General features: G+C 35.5%; 2 protein-coding genes and 1 long non-coding RNA gene across 5 annotated transcripts; 1 reads left to right on the top strand and 2 right to left on the bottom strand.

Annotated features, from left to right (window-relative positions):
• Nucleotides 1-12090: 12090 nt before the first annotated feature.
• On the top strand, nucleotides 12091-18378 carry LOC138906479 (uncharacterized). Of its 2 annotated transcripts, none has more exons than XR_011413887.1 (4): nucleotides 12091-12606; nucleotides 13847-15318; nucleotides 16040-17163; nucleotides 17558-18378. It is a non-coding gene; the product is annotated as an uncharacterized lncRNA (long non-coding RNA). The 2 variants fall into 2 exon arrangements; XR_011413886.1 differs by having other exon boundaries at nucleotides 12692-15318.
• LOC104103965 (ankyrin repeat-containing protein NPR4-like) lies at nucleotides 12977-16395 on the bottom strand. 2 transcript variants are annotated; one of them, XM_009611933.3, is made up of 7 exons: nucleotides 16110-16395; nucleotides 14864-15340; nucleotides 14537-14686; nucleotides 14346-14417; nucleotides 14218-14259; nucleotides 13690-14126; nucleotides 12977-13598 (listed from the first exon to the last, which is right to left on the bottom strand). In XM_009611933.3, exons 1-7 carry the CDS (start codon nucleotides 16393-16395, stop codon nucleotides 12984-12986), a joined length of 2079 nt encoding a protein of 692 aa, XP_009610228.1. In that variant the 3' UTR covers nucleotides 12977-12983. The 2 variants fall into 2 exon arrangements, with proteins under 2 accessions (XP_009610228.1, XP_009610229.1); XM_009611934.3 differs by having other exon boundaries at nucleotides 14218-14253.
• A 10-nt stretch (nucleotides 18379-18388) lies between the features above and the next one.
• LOC104103964 (stemmadenine O-acetyltransferase-like) lies at nucleotides 18389-18799 on the bottom strand. Its single transcript, XM_070193322.1, has one exon. The coding sequence runs from the start codon at nucleotides 18797-18799 to the stop codon at nucleotides 18389-18391; it is 411 nt and encodes a 136-aa protein (XP_070049423.1).
• Between the last annotated feature and the right edge of the window lie 8018 nt (nucleotides 18800-26817).

Here is a 26817-nt window from a genome sequence, read left to right as displayed (position 1 = left end):
AGATTTTGTGTGTTTTGGGGAGGTACCGGGTTTTGGGCATTTGTGTTTTGTTGGTTAAGGACGGGGACGTTTAGGGTGAGGGAAAGGTTTTTCAAGTTCCGGAACTGCTCAAGTTCCCCTTGTAGCTCCAATATTTTCTGTTCCAGACGTAGGACCAATTCGTTCTGTGCTGGAGTATTCCGACCGTCCGAGGTTTCAACGTTCTCTGCATTGTCCTTTCTGATACCGCTTAAATCATCCATTTTTTCTTTCCCTTTGCTTTTGCCTTTAGGATCACTTAGTGGAGGAGGAGGTGGAGGACCTCTGGATCTAGTGTGATATGCGGATGATGCCAGTATGCACGAACCAACCTTGGGGAATGGGAATAAACAAAAGAAAAGAAAAATAAAAAGGTAACCAAGTCAGTAAGGAGTATTAAAAGGATGTTTGTTGAACATGTGTTACAGAATTAGTAAATAAATTCGCGTCCTAATTTGGGGGATCTCGTTGTGCCCGAGGTAGGCCTAAGCGACACATAGACTTGGAGAAAATTGATGCCAACAATTGTGTCATTTCATTAATGTGAAAATGAATCTGATCCATACTAAAACTACAATAATAAGAAAATTACTAATAACATTTGCCTTATTACAATCGAAATCTAAAACTAAGCTAAAAAGTAGTAAAGAACATCATTTCCTAATCTATTTGGCCCTAGAGGGACCTTCTCCATGCATGGCCTTCTTGGATCCATCAATCAAGTTCCCCAGGTTGCGCATGTCCAATAGTAGGTAATCCCTTGCTAGGTGCCCTCTCTCATTGCCTTCCGTATTCTGACAATCTGAGAGCCTCTTCCTCATCTTCCCCTCATGTTCCATTAACCCTTGCTCCAAATATTCTAATCTTTTTGTTGATTTAGTAGCAATTTCTTTCCATTCACCGATGTCTTCCATATCCACTTTGTGTTGTTCCAAATGTCTAGCTTCAGACTCGAAAACCCTCTTGCGCAGCATCCTATACTTGACTTGTGCTTCAGCAGCTTCATCTATAACCCTATTTTCCAGATTAATCCCTGGCTTGGCATCTCCCGCTATATCATCTACCAACCATGATGGGTAGAAGTATACATGGCCGGCGTGGTACCTGTCTGGCTCGATAGTGTCTTTCTCTACAATGACCTTTTGATTCCACATATGCTGTTCCTCGAACTTGAACGGAATGATGTTCCCTTTAAAGTCTGCTTTATACTGGACCATGTTGGAAACCCAAGGTATAACCTGCTTTATTCCCGCTAGCCTCATTACTCTTATAGGAGCATAATGATAGATTTCTCTTAAGCCTATCAACACTAAATGAGTGGTTTCTCTTGATCTGACGATGAACTCACTGCTAGGGAACCATTCGAACATCCAATGTATCCTTTCGTCAGTCAAATTACCGAAGAAACTCACCCAGCTCACAGCATTTCCAGGTTGCGCGAACCTATCTGGGATACATATCATTCTTTTTGGATGATGGTAGGCTATGTAGTCATTCAATGGTCGTCGCAAAAGTTCCTAACGATATTCACCTCTCTGGAAATGTTCTAATAACCAAACCTGTAGCAACAGATTACATCCCTCGAAATGCCCATTCCCATGCTTGCATCGATATAGAGATCGGTACATTTCGGCCAAGATCATGGGGATGATGGCGTAAGTTTGTCCTTCAATTCCTTCCATTAGAGTCCTAGAGACAATGGCTAAGCGAGTGTGGATCCTCCCCCCTTTCATCGGAAATATCAGCCACCCCAAGAAACAGACAATGAACACAAAAACTCGGCGGCGTGTCCAACCCAAAGAAGTAATGGCAAGTTCATCACGATGAAGGCGATATGACTTACTATGCCCATAACGTTCATAAATGAATTCAAATGGTATGTATGACTCCTTCAGACAAAGTAATTCATCATTTTTCTTGAAACCCATCATTTTTTAAAAACCGCGGGGAGTGTGATTTTCTGGTACTAATAAACCCGGACTATCCCATGGCAACCTAGCGAAGCCTCCTATTTCCTCTAAGATAGGGGTCATATCTACATGACCAAAGCAAAATACAACTCTTTTCTCATCCCAAAACATAGTGGTGGCCTCAATCAATGCATTATTTGGCCAAATGTCCAATAAGGAAGGTAAATTTCCAAGGATCCTTTTCACATGATTCTGGTCACTAGGTGAGAGGTTCTTCCACCAATCAAGCAACAACAGTGGGATGTTTTGAACCATGCCGAACCTGGGAACTTCGTGCCTTATTTTTTGCAAAACAAATAGAGTTAGCCTTTTCCCCCTCCGGGTCTGACTATTTACACATTAATGATCAACATATCGGCATGTTTTCTCCAAGTATTTCACATAACGTGATGGTTTCCATTGAGATTATAGAAATCCCGTCGGACTTTGGACAAGGCTTATCTTAGTGGATTATCACGTGGACAATGTTCTAATCCGTACTAGGTTTGACATGATGCATGCACAATTGATATTGGAGTGAGGTTTATAGAAGGGTCTAGACCGGTACCCTCAAGTGGACAACTTGAGAGGGAAAGGCACGGAACCGTTGACTGCACCGCTGATCGACTAGTTTTACCACAAATAAGCCTTTTCAAATTAAAAGGGTAATTTTTGGATGAGTGCGGACACTCATCAAGTGCCGCTATGGTATTAGTTGGGAACGAGTGGAATATGATGTAGAGCATACTTTATACAAAGATAATAACACATTGCCAAGTATTTGCATGTTAAATATATGAAAGCAATAAATGCAGTATTAAGATAAAACATAAAGGAAGTAAAAAAGAGAGACAAAAGAAGAAGTTAGTTCGTGGAATATAGGGAATATAATAGAGTAAGCAAGGGAGTAGGGGTGGAAGAGACATGATATAGCTAATAAATAGAAATTAGAGCAACTAAGGGCGAATATGGAAAGGGATGTGCATGTTATAACAAATTTAAGCACATAAAGATGGAGAAGGGAAGGGACGTGTATGTTATAACGAGTTTAAACAAGTAAAGGCGAACGGGAAAGGGATGTGCATGTAATAGCAAAATTTAGCAAATAAATATGGAAAAGGAATATGCGTTTATAAAAACTAATCCACATAAGCCAAGTTCATTATGGTAAGATCCTAAGTGTATATCCCCAGCAGAGTCGCCATGCTGTCGCGCCCCAATTTTTCTCGCGAAAAGCGGGTTTCGATGTGTGACAACTCTTTTAAAGGAGGTATTAAAAGAGGAGAGTCTCTACCTAACGATTTTTAAGGTGCGTTAGGGCACCTATTTGCAAATAACTCTGTTTGACTAATCTACGTCACCAAAGACTGGGTAAGGGCTCAAGTTACCTCAAAGAGAAGATGTTAGACAATCCTCGAGGTCCACAATTGTGGGTCCCGGCTGAACTTATTATTATGGGGATTATGATTAAGCTAGGTGATCAAATAAACCAAGGAGTTCAGAAGTCACAAAAATTTATTACAACATGATTAATACAGATCCTAGTGCGAATATAGGGATACGACTATTTAGATCTAATAACGACATACAAAGAAGAGGGGGTCCTGGGGTCTTAAGTCTTTTAGCCTAAAGGATCACCCCATGCAACATAAATAATACTTCATAACTCCATCAAGATGGGGTGTTACTCATATTATTCAGCGGGCCTTGCTACCCGATTACTATATTAAAGTTGTTACCTAAAAGCGTTCTAATTCAATTATAGGTCGTACCCTATGCGTGCACTACCTGTCTCATACCTATGGTCCAAGAGGTTTTGGACCTCTATTTGGGTGGTTCTAGACCTTACTTAGGCTGCTCAGAAATGTCAAAACTAGGCGACATACCAAAACACATTGGACTTCAAGTATGAACAATTAAGGGCTCAAGTTTGCCTCCACACTTAAGCAACAAATGCACGCAAGACAAGTTTTCATGTTAGGCAATTCCGAATTACGAACCTTAAGCCCTATAGACATGATTTCTGTGTGACAAGGCATCGAAGCATACAAGCAGCTTCAGAGGCCAGGCACTGCTCATAGACAGGATTATACACGATGATTATTAAGATTACAGGTTTCCAGTTTATTAACCATGTTGAGTCTAGGTGACTTACGCAGTAAGGAGTAATGAAGACCATTGGGGGGAGCCCAGAATTACTTATGCTTGATGACAGTGGCATAAACAAGCAGTAAACAGTTTTTAGAGGTTCAGCATTAATATAGAACGAGTAACTATACCCTATGGGCAGGTTCTCTAAAAGCTGACGCTTAGAACTCATTTTATTGTTGTACTTAGTCCTATAGGCATGGTTTCTAGTGAACAGTGCGATACAATAGCAAATGAAATTATCAAAATCCTATATGCATGATTTCTAGTGATCAATGCGATACAGTAGAAAATGAAGTGATCCAAATCTTATAGGCATGTTTTCTAATAACATGTAGCGACGAGGATAATTGAAGCATTTGAGCTCATGCTTTGCTAGTAGGCAAGTAGTGTGAATGTGTACTTCTCCTAATGGCATGATTTCTATAGTGTACATAGAGAGTGAACGACACATATAACAAACACATCATTAATTCCTATAGGCATGTTATCTACCCATCGCATGTAAATATTAAAATCTACCTCATTCCCCTTTACTAACAACACCAATTATTTATACAAAGATTATTACAGGCCCAATAATGAGTAAATTAATAAATATTACATAACAGTGATAAGAGGCCCATAGCATGCCCAAATAAAATAAATACCCAGCATTGTCTGGGCCTTCAATAGCTCTTACACAACATACTCAAGCCTTCAACAAAGTGCCACATTCGATACACGACTCAGGGATCCATAGAGGAGTCTAGAACCAGTTTACTCAACCATGGCACCAAGTGTTGCATTATTTAAATCAGCCAATTCAAGTAGACAACACATAACAAAGGGAAGTAGAGTGAATAGGAACAATTTGATATTGAGGGAGTGACTAAGGACCAAGCCCTAGTGTGTCAGAGTTCACAAGGGTCTCAAATGGACCCGAGCAGTGCTTACACTAGGGTGGTTAATAGAGAAGTCTTAGTGGCTTTGGCTTTCAGCCAGCCATGAGTGATATATTCAGAATAGTGTAAGGTAACAAATGAGAGTGAGGCAATAGTGATCAAGAGGGCAGAATTTGAAGAGGAACATTTGTATTTTTTTAGAAAGCAGACATGACAAGGGTGACATACAAGCAAAGAGAATCAAAAAACTCAAAGAGCAGGTTGTTATCACAAATTCAAACACTTAGCATATTGGGCAGAATTTTTTTTTTTTGCGAAAGGCAAGGGCATCAAAGTTTCTGACATTACAAGATTGACATACAAAGGTGCATAATACTAAACGAGTCTGAAGTAGAACATTAACTTGAAGTATTAGAACCTAGGGGGCCAAAATCATGTTAAGTATCCATCACAATATCAAAAGACAGACATGTTAACTTACATCATAAAGCTAAACAGTATCAAACATGGTAAGAAACACAAGTTGAGATAGCTACTCTAAAGGTTCAAATAATCACTAAAGGATATGAGATTCAGCAAACAAAGACATGACGAAGCGTCAAAACTAGCAGGGAAGCGGATCATAGTTAACAGTGAACATATTACAGATGCGAGTTAGTCATTACAGGAATGCAGAACATAGTAGGAAAAACAAACTCATTTCAAACAACAGATATAGACATTCAGGTATCAACACATTAAGCTTAAGAGGGTCTAAATTATTTAGGTGAAACATATTCAAATAACCTATCTCATAACCAGTAGCTTTATTTAAAATCAAATGCTAAAGAGGTTCAAGACAAGTGCAAAACTAACAAAGTTGCACATAGAAATAGCCCAGAACACATTAGGTTACGAATTTCAGGGGTAAGAGTATGCAAATCGTGAACACAGAAGAACAAAATTGTAAAAGCCAAAAGACTCACTAGTTATCAGTTGACAAAAAATATACAACAGGAAAGAACCAACTCCACAATACTTTGAATATCAATCAAAGAGCGAGAACCCAGAATCTTAGTGCGTCAGAGTTTCCAAGGGCTTCGAATGAACCCCAGGCAGTGCTCGCACTAAGAAAAGTTAAAAAATCAAAATCTGGTAGGCTTGGATTTTAGCCGGCCAAGAATCAGAGTATAGAACAAGAGAATAAGAGAATAATAGAGTAATAACTCCAATTTTTAGTGAAAGTCTAGCGATTCCGGTCTGCCTCAAAAGGGGGATGGGGAGGGGTTTATATAGTAGTCAAAAATCGAGCAAGCACATAAGGAAACAGAGTGAATTAAGCAACAAATAAGGGAAGACAACATGCAAATTAATTTGAAATCGATTTAAGAGAGAAATCTGGTAAACCCTAATTTTTAGGGAAAGTGTAAATCAGCAGAAATCCAAACGAAATCGGACTCACACAGTGTAGAATCAGACGTGTGTAGACGAAATATGGTCTAGATTCAAGAAATAGGACTCATTCGGACAGAATCAGAGAGGTAGTACTTGCCATGTTTAGGCAAGTACCAAGTAACACCATAATCTTGCAAGTAACAACGAGATAACGCGTAAAAGACAAATAAATCACAGAGGGAATCCATGATTTACTCGGATTTGGAGAAGATTGGGGAGGCGACAGTTAGGGTTTGTGAGGAGAAGAGAAGCTTCGAGAGGATTTGGGGGCAGAGGACGGGTAAAATGAAGTTAGGGTTTGGGGTTGAGGGGTTATAAGGAGAGGTAGGGGATTATTATGGGCCGTTGATCATTTGAGATCAACGGCCAAGATCGAAAGGGGAGTGGGGCGGGTAGTTTAAAATGGGTCGCGGCCGGGTTCATTAAAGGGTTGGGCTGCTGAGAGGGGAGAGGGTGTGGGCTTAGGATTTGGGCCAAGATTGGCCCGAAAATTAGCCTAGAATTGGGCTAATTTTTAAATAGGAGATTAAAAGGAAAATAATTTAATAAAAATAATTAAATAAATATATAAAAATTCTATTTATGCAAATTAATACTTTAAAATAATAGTAGGAGATTACAAAAATATAAAATATTATTTTGACCCTGACCAAAATGACAAATGCAAAATATAGGCTATGCCTCCAAGATTGTGCAAATAGCTTAAAATACCACTGTAATTATAAAATAAAGTGAAAATATTTAAAATATGTATTATGGATGCAAATAATAATTTTAGGTACTTAAGTCATCCGAAAATAATTTTAAAGGATAATTATTAGATATTTATAGAATAAAAATGTAGAAAGGAATTAATTTTTGAGCTTTAAAAATTATGAAAAATTATAGAAACTAGTATAAGAACCCGCGCGATGCGCGGATAATTTGATAGAATATTAATCTTATAAAATTATGATCTAATATATCATATTAACTTAATAAATATTAGTTATATTTTATTATTTAATATAATGTGCAAAAATATGACACAATCTATACAAAATTAAAGGATACACATCATATAGTAATCAAATAAATTGTTGGATCTTTTTTATTTTTATTATTGAATTAGCAAGTACTTAGTACTATTGATAATTTTCTTAAGTGTTATTTATTTATCTTTTATTTTTTAACTAATTTAAAATATAATAAAATTATCTCTACCCGTACATTCCTTTCTACTGTAATACTTATTTGATTAGTTTTCAAATTTTGTAATTTATTAAATATTTAGATAATGTAATATTTTTTTACTAAATTATAATTTTGAATTCATCAAAAGTATAAAGAGATAAGCATAATATATATATATATATATATATATATATATATATATATATATATATATATATATGATATGCTTATCTTATGTATAATATCCTAATAGTATCTTTATATTTTTGTATTTTTCATTTGAATTAAAATTTTCTTTATTTTTTTATTTTATTTTTTATTTTAAAACTCCAACTTGAAGCTACTCCACAATTTGAATGGATAATTTTTTATTTTTTATTATAGCTAATTTTATATATATATATATATATATATATATATATATATATATATATATATATATATATATATATTAAAATATTTGTAAAACTCCAACTTGAAACTACTCCCCAATTTGAATGGGTAATTTTTTTCCTTTTTTTATTATAGCTATTTTGTTTTATTATTTTAAAATTCTGTAAAACTCCAACTTGAAACTACTCCCCAAGTTGAATGGGTAGTTTTTTTTCCTTTTTTATATTATAGCTAATTATAAGATATATTTATTTATTAATTTAAATAGAGTAACCAATTTATCCAAAATTTAAAATCCAAAGGCTTTTTAATTTGAAAGGGAGTAACTAAAACTACTCCCCAACTTGAATAGGTAGTTTTTTTGTTTTTTTAATATTTTCATTTTTACTGTAGCTAATTTAATTTTTGCTTATTTGTTGTTTTTAAATTTTAAAATAATTTTAAAACTCCAACTTGAAACTACTCCCCAATTTGAATGCCACTTGAAATATATTTTGTCTTAACAACGCCACTTGACTTTTTGTATTTTTCATTTGAATTGAAAGTTTTTGTATTTCTTTATTTTCGTTTTTTATTTTAAAATAATTTTAAAACTCCAACTTGAAACTACTCCCCAATTTGAATGGATATTTCTTTTATTTATATATTTCCATTTTTTATTATAGCTAATTTTATTTTTTCATTTATTTTTTATTTTAATATATTTTTTAAACTCCAACTTGAAACTACTTCCCAATTTGAATGGGTAACTTTTTTTCGATTTTTATTATAGCTAATTATAAGATATCTATATTTATTAATTCAAATAGAGTAACCAATTAATTCAAAATTTAAAATTCAAAAGATATTTTAGTTAGAAATATAGTTTATTTTGTCTTAAAACTCCAACTTGAAACTACTCCCAAATTTGAATTGGTAATTTTTTTAATTTTGTTTTTAATTTAAAATAATTTTAAAACACCAAATTTGTTAGAACTTTGTCCTAAATATTTATACTTGGCGTCTCATGGTTATATCACTTGGCATCATATAATTATTTACTTTCTCTTTTTGTGTGTGTGTATGTGTGTGTGTGTATGTATATATATATATATATATATATATATATATATATATAACTACTATATTAGAAAGAAACTACTCCCCAATTTAAATTGGTAATTTTTTATTTCTTTATTTTCGTTTTTAAAAAAAATAATTTTAAAACTCCAAATTGAAACCAAACCCCAATTTGAATTGGCAATTGTTTATTTCTTTATTTTAAAATAATTTTAAAGCTCCAACTTGAAACTACTCCCCAACTTGAATAGGTAGTTTTTGTTTATTATTAATATTTTCATTTTATTTATTGTAGCTAATTTTATTTTTCATTTTTAAATTTAAAATAACTTTAAAACTCCAACTTGAAACTAATCCCCAATTTGAATGAATAGTTTTTTTTATATATTTTTATTTTTAATATAGCTAATTATATGATATTTATATTTATTAATTCAAATAGAGTAACCAATTAATTCAAAATTTAAAAAGGTTTTTCTAGTTAAAAAGTTAGTTTGTTTTTGTCTTAATAATGCCACTTGGTTTTTTATGGTTATGCCACTTGTCTTAATAATGCGCCTTTGCCTCTCCTTTTATTATATATAGATGCTTGTAAACTAAGTAATGACATAAAGTGATATTTTGAAAATATATATACTGTTTGAGAAAATATGAGGATAAAATTGGGTATCAACAGTAGATGATCGATGGTGAAGGTGCAAGAATCGATTTTATTTACAAAAAAATTGGAGGAGGATCACGATCCTCCAAAGTGAAGGGTGAATTTGGCCGAGACATACCTCGTACCTCTTGCAGAAGTTTATGATGACCGGATCCACCGGGCCCAGCGTAAAGGGATAAGTGTAGATACTTAGGTATCCCTCAACGTGTGTAGTAATGGCTTCCTCAGAGTCGGGGACCACTGGGTCTTTATCGGCCCAGTTACAGTCCTTTTAGACTAAGGGGAGATCGTCTTTGATGATCGAGCAAATAAATCTCAATGCCTCCTCACACCGACCCTGCACCGAGGAGGGTTTCTCGACCTTGAAGTTATCGGCAATCGAATAACCTCCGGGAATGAAAATCTTTAAAGGAGGTTCGGGATCCGGTTCATCGATGGCCACGTTAACAGCGGATCCCCGAGGTCGACCACATCGGAAGTGGTCTCATTGGTTTCAGCAGTCGTTTGGGAGGTAGAAGTAACCTTTTGGGGAACAAAATTTGAGGTTTTGGCCATTGTTCTAAGAGAAAGCTTGAAGAAGATGGAAAAGGGTTAAAAACTGGAGGCTCATATGTGTTGGCTTGAGTGGATGTTGAGTAAAAAATTCAAAGGAATCTCGAATACCGGAGGTAAAAATGCTAGAATGTGAAAGAGAGTAGTGAAATCGTGAGGGTACGAGGGTAGACGGTTTAACGCAAAGTAAAAAATGAACGAAAGAGGGGTTATTTATAGTGGTGTCGTGATGATTCGCCTCCAGGACAACCAACCGACGACTGACATGTATTTAATGCCATTATGACATGACTGATGAGACGTTTTGGGTTTTTGTCATTTATGTCACGGTGTATCGAAGAAGCAATCGGGACGCTCATGTCATTTCTCATCAACTTACTTTCCGAAAAATGAGGGGACTACCTGTGTACGGGAAAAAATCGGGCTCATGATACACTCTAGCCTCCAACAGGGTAAAACGAGCTCGAGATATGATTGCAAAAGATTGGAATCGAAGCAAGGATATCCTCGAGTTAGAGTACGGGGGCCGACCATCAACCCTCGATAATATCGGGGTTATTATTCGAGATCGACCTAAAACCTGAAGGACATCGGAGAGCGTCGTCGGGTAATCAAGCGCGGCCAACAGGAGGCCGTAATATCCGTGACCGTCCGGATATCACGGCGTGAATTTCGGCACGTATCGATGTAGAACCGGCAATCAATTAAACAAAAGATTTTTTTTTACCTTTTATAAAGTTATACTTAGAGTAAGATTCCTCTACTATATAAATGGGGCTAATAATTCATTAATCAAGTTGTAACACGTATTCCAAAGCAATATACTATTATTTCCACTGTTGTTCTAAGCTTTTCTTTCATTCATCAATATTGACTATTATGAACCCGGATCTTGGGCAAATAGTTCATTAAGGCTGAAGACATCATCCCCGCGTGGTTTGGATTTATTGTATTTCTATTTGTTCGTTTTATCCAATTTATCGTTTTGTATCAAATTAATCCGCGTATCCTTTAAACCGCTTACAAATTTAATTGTTATCCGATTTTAAAGGTAAACACTAACCGTTGCATTTTTTTTTTAAGATGCAGAAATGACCTATAAATATGGACTATTACACGTTTATTTCAAAAATGAAAATTTGGATAAAAATACCCGATAATTTTGTAAAATGGATAAATTTTATTACAAGCAACAATGCAAGTAACGAAATGGATCAAGACATTTCAAATTTGAAACTCTGTTAAAAAGATCCATGAAGCACAGTGAGGATTGAAAATCAAAATAGAAAAAATTAAAGAAGAAAAAAGTGGTACGAAATTTTACTTTTTGTGTAATACTGCGTAAATTATTGACTGTTAAACAGTACTAAGTACTAATTGAGGGTCTTTCTTTTGCTTTTTCATTCCATTGTATTCCTATCGGGAAGTGGGCGTTTGGACATAAGAATGGTAAAATTCCGGAAAAAAGCGAAAAAAAAATTTAAAGTCAAAATGTTATTTGAAATTAGAATTGTGTTTGATCATGATTGTTTTTGAAGTTTTGTAAGTGATCTGAGTAAAAATTTTAAAAATAAGCCTTTTGAAGTTTTTTAAATTTTTTTAAAATTTCAAAATTCATCTTGAAAATTTAAAAATTTAGCCAAACATTGATTTCGAGAAAAAATGAAAATTTTTCGAAAAAAATAAAATTTTTCTTATGTGTCCAAACGAGCTCGGCCTCCCTAGCAAACTCTAAATCCAAAACTTACAATTAAGGATAATGAGATCCTTCGGTGGTATCTAGGGCAGAGGCGAATCCAAAATAATAATTACGGTATCCGTGCTCTTGTCTAAATTATATATCTGTATTGAAAAATTTATTAGAATATTTACTTTGTAACCTAATTCATCGATTCAGTTATTATTATTTATTAACTTCACATTGTTTAGCAACCCATAAACTAAAAATTGTGTATGCGCGGACGATCATTTTTGAGTTTTTGAAGATTCATCACTTGGGTTAAGAGGGTTCTCCATCTCATCCAAAGATGGCGGGTATTATTTCCCCAATCCAAAATTATACTTTCTAAGTTTCCTCAATCTCAAATCTTCCATGTAACCGGTGGGTAACTCCCAAAAAAGGAAAAATTTACCGTGGAAGAAATCGGCGATCAATTTCCGATTAATCCTTCTCAGGTTAAATTTCGTCGATGAAACGGCAATGGGTGATACTGGTATTTTCCGGTTTTACGGGTTCGGCGAGTGATTTATTGAGCTCGCCGAGTAGTTCATTTGGGAGAATTACCGACTAGGTTAATGTAGCTCCGGCGAGGAGGTCTCTCTTATCAAATTCAAGGTTAGTTTGTAGTCTTCAGATTTTGAAAATATTACATTGTAATGGCTGGTAATTTTTTTATTTAGTAATTTGTGCAAATGCATAGGGATATACGGAGCTTTTCCTAAAATTCTCAGCAAGTCCGTCCATTTATTAAGATTTAGAAATGAGGCAAGGCTTATGCTTTATTATTACTGCTATTGGAGGATTTTTCTTCTTCTTCCAAATGGCTGGACTGGGGAAGTCTGGAGGGCAAAGTTCATGGGCTTAATTGGAATGATACAGAACTGCTTTTGTTGCAAGTACCTGGAACCTTTCCAATTTCAAGGCACTCTTTCATAAAAAAGATGAAAAATTATATTTTGGAGCTTTTGCACCTATGAACTTGTAAAAAAAAATCAATAAATCGTATCCTTACTTGTAAAAGTGAATATTCCTGAGCCATAGGTAGATCTGATCATATCAGCCAAGAGAGGAAATTGCAGAAATGCAAATAAAGTTATAGGAATACTAGCAAGTACTGCCACTGGGGTGATAATCCAGGCCATTTGATGCCCAAGTACGATGAAAAAACTTGAACTAAATGCTACTAGCATCGCTGCTATAGCAACAAAGAGCGTGATGAAGCCAAGGATTAACCTTTTTGGTAAAGTACTCAGGAAGTCTTCTTCGGCATAGCGTGAAGTGAGGATGGACAAGAACATCAATATTGAGGTTACTGAAGAAAACAGTGCCAGTGCATCCGTTATAGAGAAAAGAATGAATGTTTTCTCTTTAAGAAAAATGGGGGTGCCTGTATCATCGTTGTTCCCTCCTGGCACGGTAAAGATTGCTGCAAACATTACTGTTGTAATTAGTGCAGCAACAAGCATGCAAGATGATGCAGTTTCCTTCATCCACTTCTCTCCTTCTTTGACCAATTCCTTGTGTTCTTCAGCGAACAACATTCCAGGTGTTCGACCTTTTAAGTCTCTCATCTCCTTATACGAGGCTTGAACAATTGTCTTAACTTCCTTTGGAAATGAGAAGAAGTAATATCTTATGAAATATAGAAAGAGAGTATGCGTGATAGGGAAGCAGCATTTCACCAGATGTGGAAATTACCTTAAACCACAATAACTCCCGCTGCATCTGGAGTGCTGCACCTGAAACAATACCAAGTCGATTTGTAGGAGCCAACTTTGCTGCCAAGTGTAAAATGTTCTCATTATTTCTACTTTTATAGGACGTAATTATATCCTTGTGTGCTCCTATGTTGTAGATAAGTTTGTAGATCTTTTCTTGGCGGTGAATGACTGCAATGTGAAAGATGCTCCGGCTTTCCTCATCAACCTTCCAAATGAGATCTGGATAAGACTGAATAAGCTCAACTATGAACTTAAAATTTCCCAACTCTGCTGCTACAAACAATGGCCGCGACGGACTTCTAAGTAAGTTCCCTATTTGTGAATCATTCAACAAGAGAACTTCTTTCCATGAACATTTTACCAATTCAAGTGCTTGTAAGTGCATTAATTTTGTCTCCAGAACTTCTTTGACTCCTAGTGTTGAAAATTTGCAGATTAGGTATTTAGTTTTACAGGTACAGAGAATAATAATCTAGAACTTGGGACCACGTCATATGTGCCATACCTAATGTTTTTAGTAGATGCTGAATGAACGCGTAAGCTGCAACTTCACAAATGTTTAGGATCAGTTGGTTATAGAAATGCTATTACAGAGAAGATAAATGTCTCAACTGGGACAAGTATACAACATACCCTTAGTGTTATTTTTTATCCTTGATCCGCTGGACATGTTGCTTGATCTATTCTGCAAATGAACAGAGACATCTATAGGAAGTTCCATTAATTTTTTTTTTTGGGATCAGGCAGGATGTTCCATTGATCTAATGATATATATAAATATATATCTTAATTCATTTCGATTTGGATAGAAATGGAGAACTTACATGCGTAAAGAAATCTTTGCCAGATTCCAAGTTCAATTTTGTCAGAAAATGCCAAGGGCTTTCGTGCTAAAACATGAAGTATTGTGTCTCCATTTTGATCTCGTTCAATGCCTAATTCAGGCATGTGCTGAAGTATATGTAATGCAACATCTGTTAACAGCGATGTAAGTAAATAGCTGTTTTAAGTTCCTCTGAGAGTTCAACTTTACGTTGGTTGTGCAATAACATAAATGGCAACACTAATTTATCGAAACAAGTAACTGGCCATATTAAATTTATCAAGTTCTCATTTTCGAAAAGCAATTTGGAACCGGAATATGTTCTTACCAAATAGATTGGAGTTTATAGTAGCAATCAGCAGGCTGATATAGTCGTCTTTGCATAGATACTGATGATCTGTCACTGAATAAAGATACCACACCATCTCTCTGTGCCCTAGTAGAGCAGCCATGTGCAGTGGTGTGACTCCCTTGCTGCCCCTCACTATTGGCAAGAATTGATTTTTCATTACCATAACTTTTGCGATCCTTGTGAGTCCAGATGCAGCAGCAAAGCAAAGTGCAGTATTATCATATTTGTTTTGCAGTGCCAGTTCCAGTGGACTCATAAGTTTAACCAGTTCTTCAACAAACTGAACCTTGTTAGCCCCGGCTGCAATATGAAGAGCAGTCTCCCACCCTTTGGTAATCCTGGCAGATGTTGCACCAGGGTGCAGACTGAAAAATTCTCTAGCCTTCTCCCAATCACCTCCTAGTGCTGCTTGGCAAAGTGGCACATACATGGTAAGGTTTATAGGTTTAGTCCCTGCAAGTGGTGTGACTTTACTCTGTTAATTAATCATGTGAAAAAAGAAAGATGAGAATCTACTCTTTCCCGCTCTCATTGGTTGTATCTTGTTTCATAAAGGAGGCTCTTTGTGAAGTTCTCTTACAGGCTTTCTCTCTTATAGATGATTATCCATGTTCATGGTTCAGTTAAGTATATCTGAATGTCCATTTCCTGAGAATTCACCAGATCTGTCTGTTGTTTCAGCTGATAGATATTGGCTAAAATTGATGCTTGTTACTTTGTTTTTGATTTATCTAGATATGGTTTTTGTAACTTGTTCAACATACTTTTTGAATGAGAGCAAGTGGATTAGGTGATATGTGAACTGACCCAAATGTTCGGGCCTAACCGGGTAGCATAGAGTGGTGTAGGATAGACTCACATAAGGGATAGGCTGGGGTCCATGTTCAACATGCCGTAGGACAGGGTAAATTCTATACTCTTGGAGAAGATATAACATGGTTTAACTTCTAGATACTGGCAGCGTAATCACCTAAAAGATAAGTAGATAACTAGTATTAATAAAGGAAGCTGGTAATAACATACTACAACAGGTTAAAGTGCACTAATAATGCAAAAAATATTTACAATGTGAATGTGTGTAAGTTAAATCCTAACATATAATCTAGAGCACGTCCATAATCTGACTTCGTGACTAACCTTTACCTTTCCCAGGTTCACCCCATTATACAAAAACAAAGCATATATAGAAATTAAAAGCATTGAGAAATATATTTTGCTTAACTGGGCCTGAGGAAGGAAGTGGGAAGTGTCTGAGGAGCAGGAGCGATTGGCCTAGAGACAGCTTCCCTTTGAATGGGAGAAGGCAGCACTGTAGAATCAGCTTGACCAATTCCCTGATTTAATTGAATTGCAATATGCTGCGGAGTAGAGCTGCTTGTATTGAAGCTGCTGTTTCTCAAAGATACCCCTTCTGACGTTGCTGTAGTGCTTGGTACTGAGTTTCTTTGCGGGAAACATGTTGGAATTGAAAGTGTACGTTCCAGTTGTAGTTTTCGGATGTTTTCCATGTTAAAACTCTACATACACACTTTGAGGATTTAAAGTAGAATTTTGTTGCTTATCTTTTGTTCTTCACTTGGAACTTGAAGTTGTTGACTTCCTGACAAGTCTGTTGAGGTCTTTTAAGTCATGATGCAGCTCATGTCAACTGAAAATTTCATTGAAACTTCTTCTTAGCATGTTGTCAAAGTCAGTCAACTGAAAAGTTACAAAGAAATTTCTCATTTACATGTCAATGTTTAATGGTCCCATCCACAGGTTCTTCGAAACTTGGAGATTAACACGGAAAATACATCTTGATCTTGCCAAGTGTGGTACTTATTATTTTGTCCTATTATGCTGCTGTACTTTTTCAAGATCGCCATAGTCACTCTCAACTTTTGGACTTTTTCTTCTTTCTGTGCTTTCATACGGTTGCTAATTTGCTATCTCCCGCGTTTAATTTAGTAAGTATTAGCACTATCTTTTTTTGGCTTTATGTTTGCTTTTATTTTTACTTTTCTGTTTTGCAATTTCTTTTGGGTGAATGAGGCCTCCCGTTTGCGGGGTCCATTTACCATGGAGAGATTTCGCGTTATTATGAATTCTATCAATTTTGTTGATCAAGCCATTTTGCCGACATATTATTTACTGGAATTCAGAATGAAATATATCACTCACTCTTGATTGCATTTTATGTGTCTTAGATCGGCCGAGCACGAAATTTACAAATGTAAAGAGGATTTGTGATTTTACGGTGTTAAAGTAAAGTGTTAATTTCAGAGTTCATTCCTCAGGTTTGGCTTTACGTTTACCTCCTTTATTTTAATTTTCTTGTAACCATTTTTTTCACTTATTTATTATTAATGTAAAAAGATTATAATTTAACCCTTTCTAACATTAAACTCTTTTACTTAATTAATGAGGTAGTTTAGTACATGGAGTTATCTCCTTTAGTAAGGGAACCAATAAAGAAAAATTAAAACTACGTACTGGAACACAAAGAGATGTTATTTCATATTATTTATAACAAGAAACTAAATTAACTTCATAGTTGGGAGAACAATTCAAGGGGCATGCTGTGAAAGAAAAGAAGAATATTTAAGGGATACGGATGCTAGGATTTGGAGATGCATATTGCAGAAATTCCTCATCATTCGCCAACTCAAGAATTTCCTCCTTATTTCTCAGGATCCAGGCCTCAATTCCATCACTACTCCGTCCACTTTCCACAAGAATAACTATTTGGACATGTCCCAATGAACAAGTAGGATCCAAGAGAGGAGCAACCCAAATAGGTTTTCCCCATCCAAAATCAACATCGTCAAGTCCAAAACGACACCAGCTTGTGAACATCTAGTTATCTGTTTTGTCAAAAGAGTTAATAGTATCTGTGGCCAAATTCACTAGATAAGTAAAGGAAGCATCACCTTCCATATCCTTCAAGTTTTCACCATTTGAAAAGGTCTCAAACACTTCTCTCACTAATCCCACAAGCTGAGACAGATCAATATTATCACTCATTGTTATTTCTGACTCGTAAAATGTAGTTGCAAACCAAACTACATTCCCAAAAGCATTAGGCAATGGTGGATGCAGCCTTGGCCTCAAGTTCACAGCTTGATTTAGCATGCAGCTGGGGCTTGAGCTTCCCTTTACTGCTCTACTTGCTAACATCATATGCTTCCATATGAAAGCTGTCAATGCCTCCACGCGCGTCGGTTTAGGCACTGAACTACTGGATCCAGCTTTCAGTTTGATAGCTGTAATTTCTTTAGAATCAAAGACAATTCTTCTTTGGAGGAACTGATCTCCCTCCTTGAAAAATACAGTTTTGAGAAATGCCGATAACTCTTGTGGTAAATGGTTCTGAGGGGGAAAGAGTAGTGATGATGATGTGAAATCAAGAGGCGCCGATGGTATGATCCTCTCTCGTGCAATGTTAGCCCAAGTGTTGAGAAATGCACTCATTGTGTTTGCATCTGATACTAAATGAAACATGCTTGCCCCGATTGTTATTCCTCAGTCAAATCTAGTAACCTGTAAAGAAACTAATTGAGTCTTATCATCATTACTTTCAACATTTATCATCAGTTTCTTGAGTTGTGAGAGATCAGGGTTCTCAAGAAAATGACTAAGACGCGTCTTCGCTTGAGCCTCAACGTAAACAACTCCAGTGTCATTGCAGTCTACAAAAGTTGAACCTTCTTTTAATTCTCCAGCAAGTGGATAAAACAGAGTTAGTGTCTCTGAAAGGGCATTCTTGAGGTTATTTTGATTTTGTGCGAGTGTGGTATTTTCGTAGAAGAGGACAATTTTGATTCTTATTGGCGGTTGAATTTGGTCTAAAAAGCATAGTTTGTGGTTTTTTAGGTTTGGAGGTGTAGGTTTGGACGGCTTCACTTTTTCCTTAGAGAGGATAATGGTTTCCATTGCTAATTGAGCTAAGCTCCTACTGATTTTTCAAACGATAGCTTACACGAGTTTGATGCCAGTTTGGTTCAGTATATTGGCAATTAATGATATTCTTGGGTGATGGGTACATCTCATCAAAAATCCAAAGTAACATGTATGTGCCTAAGAAAAATATTTGGCTGAAATTTTTTTTGGTCCGGTAGCCTGATTTTGTTGAATTTCTTTGATTTGGTAGCCAACTTTGTTGAATTGTAACATTGAAGAAAAAGAAGGAAAAGTGTACAAATTGTCAAATATAGTAGGCTTAAGAGAGTGAGGTTTCGGCTATAAAAGAAGAACTTCAGCTCTCATTTCTACACACCAATAAAAAGAGAAAGAAAGAGTGAGGTTTCACACACAAGGTATAAAAAAATAGTCTATGAAAAAAATAGAGAGTGAACGATATTGTAATGAAGTGGGAATATCAAAAGAGGGTTATTTCTTTTTTGTGTTGTAGTGGTCTTTGGAGTATTTTAGTCGGATCAACAAAGTGTAAAATTCCTTGCTATAGTTATATCAGTTGCTCGTCTCGGGGCGTGGTTTTTCCCTTATTCAAAAGGGTTTCCACGTAAAAATCTTGGTGTCATTGTCACTCTTTTATTCTTGTTAATTATCGTATCTCGGTGTTATGTTATTATTCAGCTTTTATTACTGTGAATATTTATTTCTGTAAGGGGTTTATTCCTAACAACTGGTATCAGAGCAATGGTTCTGCTCGCTCACATAAGTACTATTCATTGTCGGTAGTACTATACTTGGTGAAAAAAATGTCCGGAGTATAGTACGAGGCAGCAAAATTCAACGGAGATAACGGTTTCTCAACATGGCAAATAAGGATGAGGGATCTGCTCATTCAACAAGGATTACATAAGGTACTTGATGCCGATGCGAAAAATCCTGATACCATGAAAGCTGAGGATTGGGCTGACTTGGATGAAAGGGCTGCTAGTGCAATCAGGTTGCACTTATCAGATGATGTGGTAAATAACATCATTGATGAAGACACCGCACGTGAAATTTGGACAAGGTTGGACAGCCTATACATGTCCAAAATGCTAACAAATAAATTACTTGAAGAAGCAGCTATACGCCCTACACACGAGTGAAGGTACGAATTTTTTGTCACATTTAAATATGTTTAACGGACTAATCACATAGCTCGCCAATCTCGGAGTGAAAATCGAGGAAGAAGATAAAGCCATCTTGCTGTTGAACTCGTTGCCATCTTCGTACGATAATATAACAACAACCATCTTGCACGGTAAGACTATTATTGAGTTGAAAGATGTCACATCGGTTCTTCTATTCAATGAGAAGATGAGAAAGAAGCCTGAAAATCAAGGACAGACTCTCATTACAGAATGTAGAGACAGGAGTTATCAAAGGAGTTCGTGCAACTATGGTAGATCCGGAGCTCGTGGGAAGTTTAAGAACCGATCCAAATCAAGAGCCAGAAATTGCTACAATTATGATCAACCACGTCACTTCAAAAGAGATTGCCCATATCTAAGGAAGGGAAAAGGTGAAAGAAGTGGCAAGAAGAATGACGACAACACAACTATCATGGTTCAAAATAATGATAATGTTGTCATCTTTATAAATGAGGATGAGAAATGCATTCACTTGTCAGGTCCAGAGTCGGAATGAATGGTTAATACAGCAACATCTTACCATGCCACACCGGTAAGAGATCTTTTTTGTAGATATGTAGTAGGTAATTTTAGCACTGTGAGAATGGGTAACACAAGTTACTCAAAGATTGCGGGGATCAGTGATATTTGTATCAAGACAAATGTCGGATGCACATTGGTTATAAAGGACGTACGACATGTACCTGATTTGCGGATGAACTTGATCTCGAAAATTGCTTTAGACCGAGATGGATACGAGAACTATTTTGCAAATCAAAAGTGGAGACTCACCGAGGGATCATTAGTAATTGCAAAGGGAGTTGCTCGTGGCACGTTATACATGACAAATGCAGAAATATGCCAAGGTGAATTGAACGCGGCACAAGATGAGATTTCTGCAGATTTGTGGCACAAAAGAATGGATCATATGAGCGAGAAGGGATTGCAGATTCTTGCCAGGAAATCACTCATTTCTTATGCCAAAGATACAACGGTAAAACCTTGTGACTACTATTTATTCGATAAGCATCATAGAGTCTAATTTCAGACATCGTCTGAAAGAAAATTGAATATACTTGATTTCGTATATTCTGATGTTGTGGTCTAATAGAAATTGAATCGATGGGCGGTAACAAATATTTTGTTACTTTTATTGACGATGCTTCACGAAAATTATGGGTTTATATTTTTAAAATCAAAGATCAAGTGTTTCAAATTTTTCAGAAGTTTCATGCTATAGTGGAAAGGGAGACAGGCCAAAAGCTAAAGCGTCTCCGAAGTGACAATGGAGGTGAGTACACTTCAAGGGAATTTGAAGAATACTGTTCGAGCTATGAGATTAGACATGAAAAGACAGTTCCTGGAACCCCATAACACAATGGCGTAGCCGAAAGGATGAACTGCACCATTGTGGAGAAGGTGAGAAGTATGCTCAAAATGGCTAAACTGCCTAAGTCATTCTGGGGTGAAGCAGTTCAGACAACTTGTTACCTGATCAATAGGAATCCATCAGTTCTGTTGGCGTTTGACATCCCAAAGAGAGTTTGAACCAACAAGGAGGTGTCCTACTCGCATCTAAAGGTGTTCAGTTTCAGAGCTTTTACACATGTACCAAAGGAGCAGAGAACAAAGCTGGATGATAAATCTCTTCCCTGCATATTCATTGGATATGGAGATAAAGAGTTCGGATATAGATTGTGGGATCCTGTAAAGAAGAAGGTCATCAGAAGCAGAGATGTAGTCTTCCAAGAAAGTGAAGTTGGAACGGCTGATGATATGCCAGAGAAGGACAAGAATGATATAATTCCTAACCTTGTTACTATTCCTTCTATTTCTAACAACCCCACAAGTGCAGAAAGTAGGACCGACGAGGTTGCCGAGTAGGGGGAGCAACCTGGTGAGGTTATTGAGCAGGGGGAGCAACTTGATGATAATGTCGAACAAGTGGAGCACCCCCACTCAGGGAAAAGAACAACCTCAACCTCTTAGGAGATCAGAAGGCCAAGGGCAGAGTCATGTAGGTACCCTGCCACAGAGTATGTCCTCGTCAGTGATGAGGGGGAGAGCCAGAAAGTCTTAAAGAGATGTTGTCCCGTACAGAAAAGAACCAGTAGATGAAAGCCATGCAAGATGAGATGGAATCTTTGTAGAAAAATGGCACGTACAAGTTGGTTGAACTTCCAAAGAGTAAAAGACCATTCAAATGTAAGTGGGTCTTTAAACTCAAGAAAGATGGAAATGACAAGCTGGTCAGATACAAAGCTCGATAGGTGGTTAAAGGCTTCGAACAGAAAAAAAGGTATTGATTTTGACGAAATTTTCTCAACTGTTATCAAAATGACTTCTATTCAAACAATTTTGAGCTTAGCAGCTAGCCTAGATCTTGAAGTGGAGCAGTTGGATGTGAAAACTGTATTTTTTCATGGAGATTTGGAAGGGGAGATTTACATGGAGCAGCCAGAAAGATTTGAAGTAGCTGGAAAGAAACACATGGTGTGCAAATTGAATAAGAGTCTTTATTGATTGAAGCAAGCACCAAGGCAATGGTACATGAAGTTTGATTCATTCATGAAAAGTCAAACATACATAAAGACCTATTCTTATCCATGTGTATACTTCAAAAGATTTTCTGAGAATAACTTTATTATATTATTTTTGTATGTGGATGACATGTTAATTATAGGAAAAGACAAGGGGCTGATCGCAAAGTTGAAGGGAGATTTGTCCAAGTCATTTGATATAAAGGACTTGGGCCCAGCACAACAAATTCTGGGTATGAAGATAGTTCGAGAGCGAACAAGCAGAAAGTTATGGTTGTCTCAGAAAAAGTATATTGAACGTGTATTGGAACACTTCAACATGAAGAATGCTAAACTAGTCAGCACACCTCTTGCTGGTCATCTGAAGTTGAGCAAGAAGATGTGTCCTACAACAGTGGAGGATAAAGGGAACATGGCTAGAGTTCCTTATTCTTCAGTTGTCGGAAGCTTGATGTATTCAATGGTATGCACCAGACCTGATATTGCTCATGCAGTTGGTGTTCTCATCAGATTCCTTGAAATTTCTGGAAAGGAACATTGGGAAGCAGTCAAGTGGATACTCAGGTACCTAAGAGGTACTATAGGAGATTGCTTGTGTTTTGGAGGATCTGATCCAATCTTGAAGGACTACACGGATGTTGATATGGCCGGTGATACTGATAATAGAAAATTCACTACTGGATATTTATTTATTTATTCAGGGGGAGTTATATCATGGCAGTCTAAATTGCAGAAGTGTGTTGCACTTTCAACAACTGAAGCAGAATACATTGCCACTACAGAAGTTGGCAAAGAGATGGTATGGCTCAAGCAGTTTCTTCAAAAGCTGGAATTGCATCAAAAGGAGTATGTCGTCTATTGTGACAGTCAAAGTGCAATAGACTTGAGCAAGAACTCCATGTACCATGCAATTACAAAGCATATAGATGTGATATATCATTGGATTCGTGAGCAGGTTAAAAAGATTCATACGAGTGAAAATCATGTTGATATGTTGACCAAGGTGGTACCAAGAAACAAGTTCGAGCTATGCAAAGAACTTGTCGGCATGCACTCAAACTAGAAGACAATGCTACATCCTCTAAATCAATGAGATTGTATGGGGAGATTGATGGGGTCCATCTCATTCAAAAATCAAAGTAATAGGCATGTGCCTAAGAAAAATATTTGGCTGAAAATTTCTTTGGTTTGGTAGCCTAACTTTGTTGAATTTCTTTGGTTTGGTAGCCAACTTTGTTGAATTGTCAACATTGAAGAAAAAAAAGGAAAAGTCTGTGCAAATTATCAAATATAGTAGGCTTTAGAGAGTGAGGCTTCAGCTATAAAAGGAGAGCTTCAGCTCTCATTTCTACACACCAACAAAGAGAGAAAGAAAGAGTGAGGTTTCACACACAAGGTATAAGAAAATAATCTGTGAGAAAAATAGAGAGTGTGCGATATTGTAGTGAGGCGAGAATATCAAAAGAGGGTTATTTCTTTTGAGTATTATAGTGGTCTTTAGAGTATTTTACTCAGACCAACAAAGTGTAAAATTTCTTGCTATAGTGATATCAGTTGCTCGTCTCGGAGCCGTAGTTTTTCCCTTATTCAAAAGGGTTTTCCACATAAAAATCTTGGTGTCGTTGTCACTCTTTTATTCTTGTTAATTACCGTATCTCGATGCTACGTTATTATTCTGCTTTTATTATTGTGAATATTATTTCTGTATGGGGTTTATTCCCAACATTGGGGACTCCAAACCGTACATCAAAATTTTATTTTAGTTAGTAATTTTTCTTTAAAAGATCTAATAGAGTAATATTCAAGCTAATGCAAATTAATGCAAGTTGAAATGAAACATGTGATCACAGGGCTTGAGCATGATCGAGGTAAAAAATAAAACACCTCACATGTATATAACTTGCATGGGAGGAGAGTATCCTTTTTATTAATTAGATTTGTTCATTTATTATTTTTGAAGAATTAAAGCGGAACATGTTACTTTGTATGAGAAAGTGGAATGCATTCATTAGCCTAAAGGCTCCTTAATTTGTGTGCAACTTTTCCTTTCTATGCGATGAGAAAGAGGATGCTTCTTTTGAAATTCTATAAATTTCCTTGAGCATCGAGCTCAGTTTTTAGCAGTATTCAGCGTTTCATAAACTAAAAATTTTAAAGATAAATTGTTTTTAAATAAAAAAATATTTTTTTTGATATTGACTAAAAAGAAAAGAGTACCACACGAGATAAGACGAGAGAACATGAAATAAGCTCCAAAGTTTATCACTTATCTTTTGATATTTTATTTTTATTCATAAATTGTTTAATTCTATTAGAAAATATACAATTTGATTTTCTTAGGGAAGAATGAAAAAGTTTCTGTTTAAATTATTCATCTTGCAAAAATATTATTTTTCTTATAGTTGTTAGTTAATTAGCTTAAAACAAAAATTACAGTGTTCATAACTCAAAAATTATTCGAACTTGTCTTCCTATTGATATTGAACTGTTGTCGCTAAATTTTAATTATTTATGGGATTCGATTCCGAACTCTTGAACCGAATACATTTGCGATCACTTATCCTTTTGTAGAAGTAGAGTTGGGTGTGATTAAATAGTCAACACTTTTGTCATTTTCACCTCCTTCAATTAATTATGTGAAATTAAAAAAATCATTTGAATTCATTTGAATTTTGGTCCTTTCATTTTATACTCCCGAAATCTCTTTTGCTGTTAGAATATTATTGGCTAGAGGCTCTCTGTCTATATGCAGTAAATTGAGGTGTAAAGTGTTATATTCTCCTCCCAAAATGTAAGAAGATTATAGCAGAAATAATTCCTCGTGGCAAATAAAATCCTGTTATAAGAAAAATCAAATTATGGTGGATGTCTACTCTTCTTTCGTGATCTTCATCTCAAATACTTAATGATATATTAAATGACATATTTTTCTTCACTTTTCATGCCTATATAAAAGTCTTGTAATAGATAGGAAAATACACATAATTGAAGAAGAAAAACTCTTCCTTCTTTATATCTCTATTTCTTGTTCATGTTTTACTAAACTGTTTTTATTTTATAACACATTATCAACACGAAGTCTCTAACCTCAAGGTTGAATTCCACTTCTGGTAAGGTATATTTCGAGGATCTATTGTTAAAATTATCAAGCCTAACAATTCTTTTAGATTTTGATATCAGATATACCTATCAAGTTACAACACTATACCTCAAAACATGTTGGTTAATTCCTTAGATCAAATAGATGTATTGGTAATGTGGAATACCCTATCAAACTGCATAGTTTTCTATCACATTGATCCTGTCAATAAGACAAGATTTTCTAGAATAACATATCGGATAATTTTTGTTTCTTGAATCGGTGGATTAAACAACTACAGGTTAAATAGATTAAAGTGATCCTATATCTGATAGTCTTAACACTCTAACTTAACATATATCTACATGTATTAACATATGGATTGGGACATTAATACCACCATTATAGTCCATATGTTATTGAGTCATATTCGCAAATTAAATCCAGATTTTATTCAGAAAAGTATGTAGTGTTACATGCATGTCTTTCTGCTACAACAATAAGTCCGAGTTTTAAACCAGATAAGTTTATACCACTATTTGGAATAAGCAATGGTTTGGTTATTAGAAAATTAGTATTTATGTGGCTGCTAAGGATGTCACCTTGTTAAGTTTTCATGAACTAAATAATAGGTGCCATGCGGTATACTAAATAATCTACAAAATTAAAATCATACTTTATTATGTATGTTTATGATTTTACCTTATAATACGATTTTAGTATGCCTAGTATAATGATTATACATTAGTTTACTGTCAAATATAATATAATAATAATAATAATAATATTCGTAATTATTTTATTTTGATAAGATAAAATATTAGTACAAGAAGTATGTACTACACCAAATTTTTCATTGATGTAGTTCTTATCAAATTAACATGTTGAATCATTTCTATATGGAAAGCATATAGTAGTAGATATTAGACAGAGATTTGTCCACTATTTTTTTTTATTCTCTGCTATATCTTTTTATTTTTCTAGAGAGCATAATACTTAATTTCCACAAAAGTGCATAGTAACTAGTAATACTATTATTCTGTTTGATACATTATTTTTTCTTAATGTTCTGGTCATATCACTTTCATCTTGAAGTAAGCTTATTACAGCAAAGACCACGTATGAATTTTTAATATTATTTTGTATTTTCATATATCTGTTTGACACTAATTACTTAGCTTATTTGAGTAAACGAAAGTTTATTATTGAGAATTGTAATGACCCAACTTGTCGTTTTAAGAATTAACG

Source organism: Nicotiana tomentosiformis, chromosome 2 (genome assembly GCF_000390325.3).
Source record: "Nicotiana tomentosiformis chromosome 2, ASM39032v3, whole genome shotgun sequence".
In the NCBI taxonomy this organism is placed as follows: Eukaryota; Viridiplantae; Streptophyta; class Magnoliopsida; order Solanales; family Solanaceae; genus Nicotiana; species Nicotiana tomentosiformis.
The sequence above is the reverse complement of the archived record's forward strand: the minus strand, read 5'-3'. Positions and strand labels throughout refer to the sequence as shown.